Source organism: Andrographis paniculata, unplaced genomic scaffold (genome assembly GCF_009805555.1).
Source record: "Andrographis paniculata isolate CXL003 unplaced genomic scaffold, ASM980555v1 Contig69END, whole genome shotgun sequence".
Lineage (NCBI taxonomy): Eukaryota > Viridiplantae > Streptophyta > Magnoliopsida > Lamiales > Acanthaceae > Andrographis > Andrographis paniculata.
In genome coordinates this window covers 7135877-7154227 of record NW_026137605.1, presented here as the reverse complement: position 1 = coordinate 7154227, position 18351 = coordinate 7135877, and the positions used below count along the sequence as shown (strand labels likewise).

General features: G+C 31.3%; 3 protein-coding genes across 5 annotated transcripts; 1 reads left to right on the top strand and 2 right to left on the bottom strand.

The window, feature by feature from the left end:
• Positions 1-1418: 1418 nt before the first annotated feature.
• On the top strand, positions 1419-4240 carry LOC127263638 (uncharacterized). 3 transcript variants are annotated; one of them, XM_051292750.1, is made up of 10 exons: positions 1419-1610; positions 1765-1881; positions 2018-2100; positions 2625-2708; positions 2848-2923; positions 3045-3117; positions 3300-3378; positions 3539-3627; positions 3750-3817; positions 4165-4240. In XM_051292750.1, exons 1-9 carry the CDS (start codon positions 1517-1519, stop codon positions 3814-3816), a joined length of 762 nt encoding a protein of 253 aa, XP_051148707.1. In that variant the 5' UTR covers positions 1419-1516; the 3' UTR covers position 3817; positions 4165-4240. The 3 variants fall into 3 exon arrangements, 2 of the variants coding, with proteins under 2 accessions (XP_051148707.1, XP_051148706.1); XM_051292749.1 differs by lacking the exon at positions 4165-4240 and adding an exon at positions 3927-4079; XR_007841537.1 differs by lacking the exon at positions 4165-4240 and having other exon boundaries at positions 3534-3627; positions 3750-3809.
• LOC127263636 (cullin-3A-like) lies at positions 4138-9311 on the bottom strand. The gene is made up of 2 exons (XM_051292748.1): positions 8790-9311; positions 4138-6304 (listed from the first exon to the last, which is right to left on the bottom strand). The coding sequence occupies exons 1-2, from the start codon at positions 8951-8953 to the stop codon at positions 4264-4266; spliced, it is 2205 nt and encodes a 734-aa protein (XP_051148705.1). The 5' UTR covers positions 8954-9311; the 3' UTR covers positions 4138-4263.
• Positions 9312-13904: 4593 nt separating this feature from the next.
• Positions 13905-14570, bottom strand: LOC127263816 (uncharacterized). Its single transcript, XM_051293049.1, has one exon. It carries the CDS (start codon positions 14504-14506, stop codon positions 14039-14041), a length of 468 nt encoding a protein of 155 aa, XP_051149006.1. The 5' UTR covers positions 14507-14570; the 3' UTR covers positions 13905-14038.
• Between the last annotated feature and the right edge of the window lie 3781 nt (positions 14571-18351).

Sequence of the window (18351 nt, the reverse complement as noted above, 5' to 3'; positions counted from 1 at the left end):
ATTTTGAGAGTATCAAATGTTCTCTTCAATGTCCAAATTCAATGTCTCTTCTCACTCTACCTCTTACTACTTCTGCAAGTCTTGAGCTCACATCTACTACTCTCGGCATAGTCCCGTCATCCTTATCTCCTTCAACGGACTCGCCTCTGCCTCCTAAACTGGTGCCCGAGCCCCGTCATGATGTCCCTATTGCAATTATCCGCCGATCTACTCGTGTAAGTCAGCTCCCCAAGCACCTCCTTGATTATTACAGCTATTTTGCCATATTGTTTCACCATGAATTCACGTCCTTTTGAGAGGCAAATATTGACAATTTGTGGAAGCAAGCTATATTAGAAGAGCTATAGGCTATTGATACACTTGTGGTATTGTGACTCTACTGGCGGATAAACGTCTTATTAGATGCAAGTGGGTTTACAAGATTAAATTCACTTATCTCTCTTCACATCATCTAATTTCTAAATTATCTTACTTAATACTATCCATACAAATATAATTTATAAATAAATTTAATTAAATTGTAAGTGAAAAAAAAAAATCGGAACAGCGAACTTGCTAAAATTGGAGATAGTGTAAATGATACTAAGGGCATTTCCAACTTAGCCTCGTTAATGTCCTTGGGTTGGTGAATTTGGCGTGGATTTGCTCCAATTCATATCAAATTCTAGTTTAATTTTTAGAGTTGTTACAGTGTAACGTCAATTTAACAACACTGTATTGCCTTTTTGTTTTAATTTTTTTTCAAAAAAAAAATTAAAATGTAAATTTTGGTTTTTTAATTTATTTCATATTTTTTAAAATTTCTTTAAAACTAACGTAAATTATAAATATAGAAAAAATGTTTAAAATAATATTCACATTGTTCTGAAGTAATAGTCTTGCCGGGGTTGTACACAAATTTAAAAAATAATTATATTAATTGAAAGTAGGTATAAAATATACAATAAAATATTAAAATATTCTTGTGAGAATATTTGTGTGATAATTATAAAAAAATATAAATAATTTTAAAGTGATATAATTATTTTTTGAAAGAGTATTATTATTTTTAAAACATACTAAAATGAAAAAAAAAATGTTTTATGATTGAAGGAATATATAAAAATAAAATATTTGAATAATATTAGTATTGTGATTGAAATAAAAATATTGTCTAACCTTCATTTTTTAAAAAAGCTATAAAAGTATAAATTTAGTTTGTGAATTGAAGATGATACAAAAATTGTATGTAAAAACATATAGTACATAGTTTAGGAGCATTTGAATTTACCCACACTTTCGAACGTGTGCGGATTTCAACATTATAAAAATAAATAAATAAATAAATTATGTAACTATATTAAGTATAAAATTGGATTTAAAAATAATTAAAAAGGCGAAATGTGAACTATATAAGATCAGATCGATAAATTGGTAAATAAAATGAACATACAGAGCTTTATTTTGAGTTCGGTAGTGAAGGTTTTTGCAGCAGTCAGCTGCTGAATTCTTCTCTGTGTTCGTCGCCTGGAAATTAATGGAGACCTCTATTTTCAGGGCGTTTAATCCTTTCGCGAAGTTGATTCCCATGAGATGTTCTTCGTTTCCTTCCGTTGCCGGATTTCATACAGGTTTAAGGAATTGAAAATCGGATATGGTGTGCTACTGTCACGGCTACCGCCGATTGTGATCGTTTCACTCCTGCTCTGTGTTACTCCTTTCGTTTAATTTTTTTGCTCTGCGTGCAAATTTGCGCTGATTTGAGTTTCGTTTATCTTTGGCAAGGTAAAGAAGGGAAATTGAAGCGAATGTACGATGGATTGTTGTTAGACGCTGGGGGAACCCTCCTGCAATTGGTGAAGCCGGTGGAAGAGACCTACTTAGCTATTGGCAAGAAATATGGTGAATTCAGCTCGTGATTGAAATTCACTCGTTGTTTGTATTGATAATGTGTTTTCCCCTTGATTCTGTTCATTATAAGTGCTGTGGTTGCGAATCCTGATCCAATTTCAATATCTTGTGATGATGTCAACTACAGGTCTTCAATGTAGTGCAGCAGAAATAAAACAAGGTTTCAAAAGAGCCTTCTCAGCTCCATGGCCTCAAAAGCTCCGATACCAGGTTTCAAACATTGCTTACACCTGCAAGACGCATAAAACACACAAAACACATTCACGCACATATCAATTTACGAAGGTAAATAGGGAAGTGACATAGCCTTGAAGAATGATGGATTTTAGGTTTGTGTCGAAAAATAACATTTGAGATTGGTCTTTGGTAAGCTGTTTTTAGGAAGACGATGAAATATTCTAAGGGTTAAGTTGAAAGTGGCAATTGGCTTTAAAAATGTGACTGCTTCTGTATGGTTATATTTTACTAGATGCAATATAGCAGTAACTTATAGAGATAAATAATAAGTTCTTGGGAGTTCTTTCGAGAACGTATCGTGATTTGATCACCTGAGTAGAATTTGTAACTACAAGTAGAGCGATTTTTGGTTGTAATTCATTATTAACAAAGAAGGATAGTGAGTTTGTCAAGTTTATCGTCTGCATACGAATAGGATAAATGTGTCATGAACTCTACACGGCTTTCATGTAAAAAAATTATTTTTTATTGATCTAGAATTGTCGATGAATCAACAGGGTGATGGACGCCCATTTTGGAAACTTGTTGTTTCTGAAGCCACCGGTTGTGACGACCCGACTTATTTTGAAGAAGTGTATGAGGTCATATTCTTGGGTCCATTGCACTTCTTTTATAGTCTGCCGTAACGAGATTGTTGTGTTTTTTATCCCTGTGAAAAATGATGTGTGAACTCATAAATTTCCATTTCTGTTACCTAATGAAATCGTTTGTTTTAATCAGTACTATGCCAATGGTGATGCGTGGCATCTTCCAGAAGGCGCTTATGAATCAATGCTGTGTCTTAAAGATGCTGGAGGTCTTCACTTAGTAACATTCCGATTCTTTTACATCAGCATTTTTTATATTTACATTTACATTTACATTTGCATTGCTTTATTCACTATTTATATATCGACTCAATGGTGGACGTGGTACAGTCAAACTAGCCGTGGTATCCAACTTTGACTCCCGCTTGAGGAAGCTACTGAAGGACCTAAACGTATTAGATCTGTGAGCATCGATGTCTTTATTCTTTGCATAAGTTTCCGTATTTGCTTAAAGACTATTTGTAGGAATTACAACTATATTGAATGTAAATAGTGTTGAACTTACCTATTCCGACGAGTGGATGCAGCCGAGAGTCATTCAAGGCACAGACCAACATTCCTTTTACATTATGTATTTTGTTTTAGGTTCGATGCTGCCATCATATCATCAGAGATTGGGTATGAAAAACCTGATGAGAAGATTTTTAAAGCCGCGTTAGATAAGGTTTAAAATACCAATCTCTTACATATTCATCCTCTAAATCATGCTATATTCTGCATAGTTGTGTAGTTCATATATTTACTAAAAGAAGACTAGTCTTGGTACACGAAATGTCTCGTGTTTATTTCATGGTGTGTGACATCTTTGAAAATATGTAGAGCAGATCTCCATAGACGCCGGCAGAGCTGTTCATGTCGGAGATGATGCGAAGACTGACAAGGCGGGGGCTAATGCTGTTGGAATTGAATGCTGGTCGGTTTATTCACCGTCTCTTTTATACATTTAGTCGATGGATGCAATGCAATGTTCTGATTTGTTAGGAAATATACTAACATGGTTACGGTTCAACTGGTGCCGTTGGTGTGGATATGCAGGTTGTGGGGTCACGACGTCAAGAAATTCTCCGACATACAACATCTCATCCTTCGCCCAGAAACTTAGGGTGTGCTTCTTTCGATGAGTTCGGAAAAAATTTGGTTTGATTTTAATATAAAAATAATATTTGATAAGATGTTCTCTGAGAGGATAAAATGTATTTTTTTTTTTTTTAGGAAAATGCAGAATCCAAATAGTAAGACTTAGAGAAACTTTGCAGTTTCGTAATTTTGTTGTCCCAAACTGTATGGTCCGTCGAGCTATTTGATCATCTGTGTGGTGTTCTTGTTTTCGGGCTAGAATGGTTAACTATAGATCATTATCTTCCATGAATATGTCCATCAATCCAAGAAGCACTGTTATAATGCATGTTGAACAGATGAAAGATGAATGAAAACAAATGCATATTGGCAGGAAACAAATCGGCTGTCTTCTAAAAGTCATGATAAATTACACATTCCAACTGAAAAAGAGCATCCTGAGAAAACAGGTAACATCACTTTTTTGTTTCCATCAAGCCAGATATCTGTATAATCGTCTATCTGAGTTATCCCTTTCCAGAAAATCTCGTTCGATGAGGGACTCGATCCGCTTCTTAATCTCCCCGGGATTCGCCAGAAACCTCGACTGCAACTGCTTGGTAACCTCAGCAATGATATTGTTATGATCAAGAACCTTCCTCGACTTCATAATTCTCACCACGGCTGCCTCGATCTGGGGCTTCCGATCCTCCTCCACCCTCTGCCTCGTCTCCTGCTTTTCAGGCTCCGACTCCTTCTGCGCCACCACCGTCCCAATCTTCACCTTCCGGAGCTTGCTGGTAAACTTGTCGTTGATGGTAAACACGTCGTCCTCTCCAATATCCTTGCTCATCGGTTCTTTCCGCAGCACGTTTTTACCTTTTACGCAGGCTAAGGACTGCAGGCATCTCTTTAGGTCAGCGGACGGGATCTCGGTGGCCTGCTCAATCTCCTTATAGTTTAGATTGTCGGAATTGTTGAACAGCATTAGGACACACATCTGATAAGTCGACACGTTCAGCTCATACTTTTGCCCGTTCCCGAACATTGCTCTCAGATCAGCTGTGCCCATATTCGTCTGCCACGACAATCTCCGACCGGTGTGGGTCCCGAGGTAGTACGACCGGAACTTCTCGCACAGGGCCAACATTTCAGACGGCAAGTTGCAAGTAACGTTCGACTGCGTCGGCCATGATCCAGTTGTCAAGACCTGGACAACCAATGTTGGGCCGCTTGAAAGCTCCGCGCCGTAGGCTGCGTAGAATCCTTGCATTGTGTCTTGAGAGGTCTTCATGTCTGTAAACATTCCTTCTAACTTGGAAGTGAACTGATATCCGCATTCGGTTTTCAGTTTCACGATTAGGCTTCTCTCTGCGTCATCAGACACCGTTTTTCCAGACAAGAGCCGCTTCGCCAAATGCTGTTTGTAGTATTTCTCGAACACGTCTTTCTCTTGGAGGTATCGGAACAACATCATTACCTTATCAAGAATCGTCTCGATGTCCTCTTCTTTCACTCCCTTAAGTCCTTTCCGCAGTTTGTCGTCAACGAATAATGATATGAACTCGGGAGAGCGAGGATTCAAGTTGATAAAGTACTCGAAAGAAGAATTCAAGGCGTTCTGGAAGGTCTTGTCGTTGCCGAATGCCGAGCTTATGATTTTGTCATACTTATCTCTTGTCTCGAGCAGGGCATCGACAAACTCCACCGGATTTTTCGATTTCTCAGTGTCTGTAACGAGCTGTTTGCCCGTATCCCTGATGTGAGCCGTCATTACATCTCTAATCGTCAAGAGACCATTAGGGACTCTTCGAAATAAGCTGTACATCCTTCCCAAGTCTTCAAACTTATCGTCAAGAAGCATCTTGACCAACCCCGAATTCTCCATATGTACGAGCCTAAGCATGTGGCTAGCTATCATCTCTTTCTCGACAACATAAGTTATCATCACCTCACTCTTAGCATCCAAGTAGTGAGACACCCTCTCGATTTCTTCATTAAGGCGCTTTTCAGCTTTCTTCAAGTACTCGCCACAATCACAGCACTCGATAAACTCCTGAGATTCAGCTCTGTAGAAATCAGCTGAAACGTCGAGAAATGGCTTCTCAAAATCTTCCTGGTACACCAACGATCCCAAATCCATTAGCATTTTGATTATGCTTCTCATCAACCCTCTATTGATAACTTCACCACCGCGCTCCTTGAGTATCAACTCAAGAAGTGTGTTCAGAAGCCTCGTCCGGATCTTGTCTGAGCGAATAACATTGTCCCTCCAAAGATTTAGTCCAAGCTCGTGAACGGGAGTTTTGTGGGTGCTGGGGATAAATGTTCGGTCCATGTACATAAGTATGTCCCGGATCATCTGCAGTGCTTTATTATGATCACTCCAGTTAGCATTAAGCTCTTCTAGGAATGACCCCCCGTGGGCGGCCTCTATGCACCTAGCCATCGACTGAAGATGGAAGGTCATTGTTGACACAAGCCCCGAATAAAGCTTCTCCCCAAATTTATGCAATACCATGTTGTATGCATTTCTAGATCCACAGGAAAACAAAAAAAATCAGAATGGATTCATCTAGATAAAACTCATTAGGGAGAAGATCATACTCGTAATTCGTATTCCTAACCCAATCTAACTTTAGTTGAAACTACTCTTAAACAGTAAAAGCACGACTCAACGAGATTCAGAGATAGACCATAACCATTATAAGATAATATTAATATTCCCATCAAGTTAATAGATGGCGCATATGAAACCATGTAGTTTGTAAATACTATCACAAAGAAAGAGAAAATCAAATAGTCGCACTTGCCTCTAATCATAACCGCATTTATGGGTTTGCAGCAAAGAAAAATGTACAACGATTCAAGCAGTTAGATTCACATGATTGCTGGATGAAGCAACAAGGCCAATCTAATATTACCTTCCAAATGAATTCATGTTGCCTTGATATGATAAAAGATATATATGTTTCAGTGAGAAATAATTTGCCACTTAAAAGTGAAGTAATTATTATCACATTTTTTGTGCAACATTCCAGTAAACTCATCAATCAACCACTGAGGATGAGCATCAGTCAAAATATACCAGATGAAATAAGCAAAAAAGTTAAAAAGAAAAATGATCACAACATCCAAAAAAGAAGCTTTTTCTCATTCATGTTTGCTAGTGGTAGTTAATCTATAAAGATTGCAAGAAGAAACTCATGGGATACCAAGAAATTGATGTTTAGAATGGTATTGGTGTTTGAGAATTGGATTAATTACACTCATAAGAAGACCTCTTTATTTTGTTTTATTTTTTATCATATTTCTCAAAAAAGGATGAAGAAAGACCTACTTCAAAAGTTTTAAAATCAATATTAGAAGAGATGATTACTGGATAAATTACATACAACATGGCATATCAAGTCATTTCAGAGAAATGTTTTCAGTGCAGCAGGTAAGCTATTTACGCATCCTTTTTATATAGTCATAACATTATATGCCTCCAATCTATGTTTAAAGGAAATATTTATGTGTTAAGTATTTAAATGGCTCCAAAACAGAAATGGCTCCAAAACAGAAATGGCTATTCCACCAAAATTGTAATAGTCTAGTACCATTGTGCTTTTCTGTAGAATTCTATGATGAAATTATAAGATATGTCAGAAGGAAATGCACAATGAATAATTTCTTGAAGAATGGTATACTCTAATGATTTTTCAGGCACATAATAGTGAGTTGTATCGAAAGAAGTTGTGCGCTAAACTACTAGAATACCTTGCATATGACATCAGTTCAATGAGTTAGCTTCTAGAAATATGTAACTGTTCGAGTAAGATAGGAAAATTCAACGCTATGATGCCCCAAGTACTGGCGTATACTTAGAAAATCATCGCATCATTATTCAACTTTTTTGTGCTATTGTGCAACTTTTTTTTGTTTTTCGTTTTTAACTTTGGCCTTCAGGGTTGAGATGAAGAACTCTAGAAACTTGTTTTTGTTTAGATTTCTGATGAAGTCTATAGTTTTCTCAGTAAATATGAATTATAAAAACCAAACCGACTGGTCATTTATAACAGGAAAAAGACAAATATACTTCAGTTGATCAAATAATGGAGCTCACACTTCAGAAATCAACACGTGAATGATGCTGAAAGGGACTCAACAGCATGATTACTAGTCCACTGTAACTAAGAAAGTTTGTTGTGATCATACGAAGAACTTAAAATACTTAAAACTTAGAATATTCAAAATACCAGAATTTGTATTGCCTTTCAATTATAAATGCAGAAAAAGACAGCTCCCGATAGTTACCAAATCATTTTATTTATGACACCTACCTATATTTTGTGTCCTAATTCTTTTCCACACGATTATCCTTGCAGGGGAATAAAGTTGCATTGAATATCTATAAGATGTTGAAAGCAAAAATGAAAGACATAAATATACATATATATATATATTCTGTATCATTGTGCGAAAATCGCTGTAGGTCATTAAATTCATCTAATTATGTCGCCAGTGATCAAACTAATTAAAATGAGTAGGTCTCCTGTCTACCAAATCCACGCAACAAAGTTCGCATGATGAAGAAAGATACCAAACTGTTGGTACTTCTGTAAGCTCTTGCTCTAGTAGAAAAATTAAAGTTCAACATAGTAATCGCCTATGGATAACAAAAGATGCTACCCTTTAGAATAAATGCAACTTTATAGATCAAATTCCTATGATCAATAGAACTCAAAACATAAGAATTATCAATTCAGAACTGCTGAGTAAACAATTAATCAGCAATGAAACCTATATGCAAAAACCAACAAGCTCAGATAAAATCAGAATTCCACATAGCTATATGCCACTCACTCACCTGACACTATAATTAAATCCAAGTTACTTCAACTAGTTTTCATGGAAAAATCATCAAATAGCCATATCATACTTGCACAAGAGATAGCTAGCTAGCTACACATATCAATCCTGCAGCTATAATTCCATACAAATCCAAATTAAGAAAAAAAAGCCAAAATGGAAAACCTGTATAGCTCTTCAAAGCTGAGTCCACTAGCGTTGTGATTGTAAATCTCATGAATTGCATGTTCCAGAACCTTCCAAGTCTTCTCTGCATACTTGGGATCCACAACCACTTTGTGCTTAAACGCCTCTATCTGAAAATTCCTCTTCTTCTGCCCGCCGCTCATCCTTTTCTCCTCAAATTCCCCAAAATCGTAAAACCTATTTCCAGAAATCCACTCCGAACTAACAGATTTCCAACCACTCCACTGTTTTCTTTTAACTCCCCAGATTTATGATTCGACAAAAAGGTAATACTCCCGGCATACGCGATTGAAACGGCAAGGAGAATCTAGACCAAGATTGAGCTGTACGTCACACTAATCCACCGTCAGAAGGATTTCGATACCGATTGATTGCAGGAAAAGCATAAGTTTCGTTACTTTTTTTCACTGATTCATCCCTAGGGGGTTCGATTCAAGTTTGCGAGAGCCCGTTGTTTGAACAGATGGGTTTCCTTCTCAAGGCTCTGTTTGTCTGAAAATCTCTAATAAATAACAAAATAAAAATGTTATAATAAAACCGAATGCTTCTTTTCTAAACATTTATTTACTTTATAAATAAACAATTAATAACAAAAATCAGAGTGGCGCAGCGGAAGCGTGGTGGGCCCATAACCCACAGGTCCAGGATCGAAACCTGGCTCTGATATGAAAATTTTTATCTTATTTTGAGCCCATTAAGGCCCAATAGTATTATATTATAGGCCCATTTGAAATGCTTTAACAAGACAAAGCAACTTACGTCGGTGATCCAATATAAGTGTACATGGCATGAGCTATTGCTAGCATTATTAGGATTGCCATTCTTACGACGTGGGCCCCACCTAAAAAGTCTATCATTTTATTTATTTATTTTGCCTAATATGTAATTAAATTAACTTATACTAACTATTTTTAATTAATAAACTAATTATATTATAATTAATGTACATATTTAATAAATCAAAATAAATTATGATATATTATAGTTATTATAATATTATCCACGTAAATAGATTAAATGGAAGAACATTAAAAAAGATTATGGTCAATAATTTATTTTATTTTATTTTATCTTTTTTGGATGTATGTTTATGGCATTGTTTATTTTGGTCCGCTATTACATTAAAAATTAATTTTAAATTCAAAATATAATTCAATTTTTATTTATAATACACTAAATAATTATTTTAATTCAAAATTTTATTATTCAAATCAAAATTTCTAAACAAACACTTTTAAAATTATTACATGAACAATAAAATAGGTGCAAATCTTAAAAGGCACTGCCTTATAAACATCCTTAGATATACTATTGTGTAGAAAAACACTCTTAACATTCCACTATAAGAAAAATCATTTCCGGATTATTACAATGAAAAAAAACAAACAAACATACATCGTGCGACGAGACAAAATCTCTTTATAATCAATGTTATATTTTGATGACAAGCAAGTCTTGTCCTTGTGAGTGTATTAGTGTAAAATATAGTGGCAATTATGTAATAATAATGAAAAAATAAGTATAGTTTTATTATGATATGATTATTTATGAAAATAAGACTATCGTTTTGGGACGGACAAAAATAGTAAACAAGACTATTATATTAGAACGGATGGAGTATTTAAAAAATATATATTATATTTATGATATTTGTTTTATTTAAAAAATTTGTAAGATTTTATTTATTTCTTTAGACGATATCACTATAAATATGTAAAAAATCTGATAACTTAAATAAATAATTTCAATATTATATTCTAATATGTGCGGACATAGTTTGCTATCACAGCGGATCAAAATTTATTTAGGCTCACTCAAAAATCGGATAATAAGATAACAGGGATTGTCATGAAGATGGCTTACGTGATGTGATTGAGATTTTATAGTGTGTTTGTTTGGGGATTGGATTTTAATTATACTATTCAATTCACTTTTTTTCTTCCAAAAATATCAAATCAAATACGTATTTTTTATTTTTTATATTATACTAAAAATCAATTTTACATCCAAAATATTACATCAACACCTTTTATATCACATCATATAATTATTCAAATTTAAATTTTTTACTATTCAAATCTCAACTCAAAATCCAAACCCCCGAACAAACACAGTATAATATCATCGTGCTCATCATCTTCTACGGTAGACTCGATAATGAAATTGGTCAGACCACTGCCCTATTTCAGACACACAATAATACCAATAATTTATGTACAGTGAGAGTATATATACACATCCAAAACCTACAACGATTTCTAATACTCCCTTTTGAATGTGTGAGAATAGATCCGTGACCGTAAAATTATGAATTATATAAAAACTAAAAAAAAATACTTTTAAGATATTTTTAATGGACAATTCAAAATTTATTTATTTTTTTTTTAAAAAAAAAAAAAAAAAAAAGGTAAAAGAGAAGTGCTCAAAGAATCACAAAACAGTCTATGCAAAAAAGAGATGCTTAATATATGGGAATATATTTATTTTTCCGACATTAGATAAGATTGCCCAAAAATAAATAAATAAATAAATAAATAAATAAAATAAAAAGGAATAAAGATGAAGATGCCCACGACAGTAGGTATTTATTATTATTTGCTTCCAAAAAGGCAACTCATTCTCTCCCGCATTAGTTTATGAAAATATAATTAAAACTAATACTCTATTCGCCTATATATTCATTTGTTTTTTGCACAAAATTTTAAAAATATTAATATTATATTGAAATATAAGTATAAATAAATTAGAAATAACTAAAATGATCTTATTAGTATTGTGTGATATAAATGTAATGATATTTGTGTAATATATTAAAAATTGTAAGGGAATTTGTAATATTAGATAGATAATACATGTACTAGAAAAAAAAAATTAATACTTTGTTATAGGACAAACTAAAATGAAAAAAATAAATAATTCGTTATCGAAGGAAGAAGTATTATAATTTCCTAAATAAAAGTAATAAATACGTGCTTAGTGTATTGCTTACAATAATAATAATAATAATCATAATTTCATTATTTAATTTGAGAAGATTAGATCCATTTGCATATTTTGGTGTGATTTGTATGTATGTAATATATTCCATTTGCTAAATATATTTTCTGTTGCATATGATTTATATAATGTGATTAGTTTTGACGGCCTAATTCCTAATTCGCAGGATATTAGATTTTGCCAGAAGTTTACTCAGACCGCACTCGAATTGTAAAAGTGACGGATTTCTATTTTTTTTACATGCAATACTAGAAAATAAGTACTCTCTATTCGGGATAATTATGTATAATTTATTTTTTAGTAGATAATTTTATCAACCCACCATTTTATTAATTGTGTTTTAATAAATTATAATCAATAATTTAACATTATTATTTTACATATCTCACTATATTTTTATCAATTCTTTAATGAAACTTTTATAAATTTTCATTTTATTTAACTTTTACATATGCTATTTTTATATTAAAATATAACTACTCTTTAATCTTCATGCCCAAAAATAAAATAATATAATTATCTCGAATGAAAGAAATATTAAACTATAAAGTGGAGTGTAACACCGATATAATTTCTATACATCTTTTTATTAAACGATAAGTATTTAATTCAATAAATATTGATATAACAAAATGTCTATAGGTTTATATCTCGAAAAGTAACAGTTATGAATTCTCGCGTTATTAAGAAAAAAAAATATTTGAAATTTCCAATCTAATAGTTATACATTATTCATGAGATTAACAATATACTTTCGTCGATTCTTTTGTATATGTTTATATATATATATATATAACTATGTATATGTTGAACAATATATATATTTTTTTCATTGCAATTCAAAATATTATTTTTATCATTTTTATATGTCATATTTAAAAGTATTAATTTCTTATTTAAAAAAAAATAATAATCATCCACTAATATCAAAATATATTTTAATTTTACTTAAATTATAAATATATAATTACAAATACAATTACTTTATAGTACATAAAATTAAATGACAAAAATATCAAAACTTCTTACACACTTTCACAAATTAATAAAATATTACTCCCTCCGTCCAATTGAAAGGTTATCATTTTCTTTTTTCGTCCATCCCAAAATTAGGTTACTATTTTCTAATTTAGTAAGTGTACTACCTACTTCACATAATAAATACCCTTTCAACTTACAATATATTACGCAAATGTCATTACTTTTATATTACACAATACTAATATGGGTATTTTTATCTTTTTTACTACAATCCAATATAATACTAATATTTAAAAATCTACGTGCAAAAAACAAACATCATCTTTGTTGCGGAACGGAGGGAATATTATTTTTTAATTTACTACAAAATTACACAGAGCTCATTTCAATTAGGACGGGGGAGTATAATTAACTATACATATATATTGAGAAGTAATTTTTAAGTTGTCCTAAAGTAATTTCTACTATAACTAAAGGTTAGTTCCGATTTAGGATTCAGTCAACTGAGTATTGTGAGTGTGAGTATACAAAGCAGATAATATATAAATAATAATACATGATAAAAGGCTTTAGATCTGATCTGGTCAAGCAAGTATGATGTTAATTTAACCAGACCAGTATATGCTATAGGAATTGTCAAGTTATATTTATACATATCTCAATATATATTATGTTATAATATAATATATACTGAGTTATAATATATATATATATTTACATATAATGTATTATAACACTTTGTATGAATGCGTCGATACAAGAGGAGCCGAGCATCCAATCCCTAATGAAACTAGTGCTAAATTATAAAAATATACTTATATTTGTATAAATTTTTATACAAATATCATTTTATTAGTATTATAAAAGAACGATTTTTGTAGTTTTTTCTTAATTTTTACTAGGTTTTGATATAATAATTACTAATATTTAAAAATTAATACGTAAAAAGTAAATAAAATCCTTAGAGGTGGATGCAAGTAGTATTTTCTTTGTCCGAAACTAATCTACCATAACCAATGAAAATATTTATCATAATAAACTTTACAAAAAAAAAAAAGTAAAAATCAATATCAATATTGGAATATATTTTCTCATATTCCAAAAAAAAACAAACCCTAACCTAAAGGGGGTAATAATGCATATTTCAACAGATAGATGGGGACCAAAACATAAATCACAATAATAAGTCCATATTTTCCCCTTCAGTCCTCAAACTTTCCTTAACTCTCATTTATACCCCCAAAAGAACGCTACATAAAAAGCTCCGACTGCAGCATGGTATAGTAACCGGCGGCGACGTCCTCGAATTCCCACAGGCCGTCGTTGCCAAAATCGATCGGAAAATTCTCCGAACAGCTCACGTCAGCAGTGTTTAAAGCCTCGTCGTCGGTGCAATTCGGAAGCCCTAATTCATCATCGGAGGCCTCCAGGAGATGCCTCATGACCGAATTCACGCCGTCGTCTTCGTCGGACGAGCTGCACGCCGCCGCGGTGGCGCCTCCGGGGATCTCCTCGACCTCCTCCGCCGGCAGAAAGTCGAAATCGAAGGCGGCGGAGAGATCCTGCTGCTGGAACACGGCGGATGACGACGACGGCGACGAGAGTTCCTCCTCCTGCAGAAGTTCTCCCTCCGAGACCGAGTTTTGGCGCTTCGAGTCGGAAAAGTGATTCACTCCTTCCGATTCATCCCTGGGACGCTTCTGGTAAGGCTCCGCCATTAATGGAGGTGGAGGAAGCTTTGGAGGAAAGGAATTATGTAATGAGTTATAATAATTAATGGTTGTTGCGGGCGGGCAGAGAGACGAAGCATAGCTATTTATAGAGAAATTTTGGTGTCAATAATAAAGTCAAACAAATTTTTAAAATAAAATAAAATCAAATCAAATAATTAAATAAATAAAATGGCACAAAGCTATGGTTCTTGATGACTCTTCTTTCGGCTAATGATGAATTACTTCCTCTTTCTTTTATGTTAATATATTGAAAATTGTATTAGTAAAAATAATTATTATATAAAAATTTAAAAAATGATAAATTATAAAATTTAAAATATATAATTATATTTTTTTAAAAAAAAATAAATTGTATCAAATAGGCAAAACTAGAAAAAATACACACTTTATGAGAAAAAAGTAGAATATTCACAATATTTTTTAATTCAATAATGATTAAAATATGTGATATGATTAGTTCTACTGTTTTAGTTTTTTTTTTATTATTATTATAATTATTATTATATTTTTAAGATATTTTTACTTTTATCATTGTTCATTTTGTTATGATTAGTATAATAATTTGAATTTGTGTAATAATAACTTTTTTAAAATTTTTGTGAAAAAAATGTACTTAATTAGAAATTGTTGGTTTAGATAATAGTATAATTTTTTTATAAATATTACTCCATCCGTCATCCAATTGTGTGCTCATTTGACCGGGCACGGGTTTTAAAAATAATATGTAAAAATAGAAATTTTTAATTTTTTGGATAAAAAAAAAATGGTATTTTTTTACTAAAAAACTGAAACGGGAATAAATTTAGATAACAACCAAAAAAGGAAAGTGAAAATAGATTTAAACGACGGAGGGAGTAAAAACTGCAACATATTTATATTTTATGCAATATATATTATACATATTTTATTTATTCACAAAAAAATCTAATAAATCAACTTAAAATATTTTTTATATTAAAAACATAAATTTTCATACTTAATATAAAAAATAATCCGATAAAAAATACAGAGTGAATGATACCCTATATTGTTAATAAAACTTATAAGCAAACAATTTTTCCTTTTTTTTTTTTTTTTTTTTAAGATATGGGAACCTGCGGTCGCTACCCAAAAGTACGCATTGGATAAACCCCCAATCGAACCTAATACCTTGCAAATTATGTCTTATATAACATGTACACAAATAATCATATACTATTGCATTTCATCAAAATTAGAAAATATTATTTTACAGTATATATGTTGTAATGCAATACACTTTTACACGTGATCTATAACATAATAAAATATATACACAATAAAAGTAAATGAATACATACAAAATAAAGTCACACTTGTCAAATATGTGTTACAGATAAAATTCGAAAGAATCAAATATTTGAATTCATAATTTTACGATCACAAATCCATCTTCACACTATCAAATCATCATTTACGGACAATCATAATCTAATAATAGTATGTTACATTATAAAAAGAAAAACATATAATAAGTTAATCATCATCATAATTACTTTTATTGTTTGAAACCTAATTCAATAATAAAAATGGTTAAGCATTATTCTACTACAATAATGGCAAATCTATGTTGTCTATCTAGAGAATAAATTGAAGAGTAGTAGTAGTGTGTTCTTTCGATTTCATCGAGTCTTGCATGTTATACTTGATTCGCTGTGATTTTTCTTGCTAGATCTAATTTGTAAATTATTAAATTCGATCAAAAATTTATCCAAAACACACACATATAGAATAGTTGTTGCAGATTTTTACATTATAAAACAAACAAACAAACAAATAAATAAATAAATAAATAAATAATAATAATAATAATAATAATAATAATAATACAACTATGTATAAAGTAATTGTATATATGATGATATTTTTATAATATAAGTAAAAATTACTTGTATTTTGATATTAGCTTATGATTACTTTTTCTAAAATAGTAAAATAATACTTTTGAGTGAGACAAATAAAAATAGTAAAAATGATAATTTGAATTAAAATGGAAGGAGTATATATTTTGAAAAATATCATAACAAATATATATTTTATCTAAAAACATATGATATTAAATCTTTAATTTTTATTATTCTTTTTTTTTCAAAATTATAAAATTTTAAAAATTCTAAATAGAGCCTAAGTGTGTTGTATTATGTTTTAAATTTATTTAATAAAAAATTATAAATGATTACTTAATATATGATCTTTTATTCAATTTGCATCTTCTAAAATATCATCATTCACCTATTTTAATGTGTATTCTTTTATGCATTATATCATTTTTAGTGAAAAAGATTTAATTCATATTTTTAATAAAAATAAATTTGTTTTTCATCGAATATTTAAAAATAAAAAACTAAATTATTTCACATAGACAAAAAATCACAAAGTTTCAAAAGTATTTGGATCACATGCTAAAGTGTGTTTTTAATTCAGCATGTGCATATATCATTAATTAATGAAGGATAATTAAGTTAATTTAAATATTATTTTAAAATTAAATATTGAAATTAATTTTCAGCATGCTGAATTTTGTAAATTCAGCATATGATCTGCCTCGTTTTCAAAAAACTTTCATAATTTTGAATAACTAACAATAAAATTTTTATTATTCTTAAAAATTAGAAATCTTATGTGCGTTTGCTTACTAAAATTGTTTGAGAAAGTATTTTTTATGTGACTATAGAAAATTGTGTAAGTAATATAAAAATAATTGTATATAATATATTGTTTTTTTTTGTTTTTCTTTTTAGAAAAATGTACTTTTTGAAAATTATGGAAGAACACAATACTTTTATTTTGTTTAGTATTTTTTTATTTTAATATTTTAAAAGGAAAATACTTTTTTTAGAAAGAAAAAAAGTATAAGATATGATGTATTTGAAGAAAAAAAATGTAATAAAAAAAAGAAACGGGAAAAGAACATATTTTATTTAATTTTTTCATCTCCCCCATAAATTTACTTTATTGCTAATTTTAACAAAGTAGATAATCAATATTTAACTATAAATCTCAATTTAATATTTATTTATTATATTTTATTCATACTCACGGTCATGAATCCACTTTACAATCATACTTACAAGTTTTTTACAAAATAGTACAATGTTTGTAACATGATGGAATTGAGATTTGTTTTTTCAGTAATCATATTCATATACATATTGTGATGGTTTTGGGCTTATGACTGTTGGAGGCCCAACAACACTCAACCCAACCCGCCCATCCGAAACCCGGATCCAGTGCCCGCGACCCTACCCGGATATGTTGAGATGTGATGGCTGCCGTTGGATTGAAGGAATTGATCTGGGCCGTTGGATCTGATCTTGAGCCTTGTATATAAATTGGCTCTTCACTTGAACCGGGTTCGTTCAGTTCTCTCATCGCGATCTGTCTCTCTCTAAAAATTCTACCCTTTGCGACGGTGCTATTCGATTGATCTTTTTGGTCTGTTTTTCGGTGATTTGTCCGGCGAATCTTGAGCTTCAATACTGCGCATTGACGTTCGACGAGTTCTAAAGCTTTCCATCGGTTTGCTTTCTTGATTCGGGTCTGTTTTGGTTGTTCGCGGTGTATATTAGTTGTCCGTGATAAAATTAGACCTAGAATGTTAGCGTTTTCATAGATTGTGGTTTGGTTAGCGTGATTGTGCGTTTCTGTGAATGTCGTTTGTGGTTTGGGTCGATGTTGAGTGTTTGTGTTGGTTCAGTTGATATATTTTGGTATAACTGAGTCTAAGTTCTTTGATTTCGATATAATAAAAGATTATTTACATTCTTTGAATTGCTGAATGTCTTTGGGTGAATTATAAGTGTTCGATTCGT

Bases quoted from the DNA above. Each gene is read 5' to 3' on its own strand.
- LOC127263636 (XM_051292748.1), bottom strand. From the start codon at position 8,953: ATGAGCGGCGGGCAGAAGAAGAGGAATTTTCAGATAGAGGCGTTTAAG. The intron at 6,305-8,789 runs GTTTTCCATTTT...CTGTGGATCTAG, and splicing joins AGCTTTGAAGAGCTATACAG to AAATGCATACAACATGGTAT.
- LOC127263638 (XM_051292750.1), top strand. From the start codon at position 1,517: ATGGAGACCTCTATTTTCAGGGCGTTTAATCCTTTCGCGAAGTTGATT. The intron at 1,882-2,017 runs GTGAATTCAGCT...TGTCAACTACAG, and splicing joins AGCTATTGGCAAGAAATATG to GTCTTCAATGTAGTGCAGCA. The intron at 2,924-3,044 runs GTCTTCACTTAG...GACGTGGTACAG, and splicing joins GTGTCTTAAAGATGCTGGAG to TCAAACTAGCCGTGGTATCC.
- LOC127263816 (XM_051293049.1), bottom strand. From the start codon at position 14,506: ATGGCGGAGCCTTACCAGAAGCGTCCCAGGGATGAATCGGAAGGAGTG.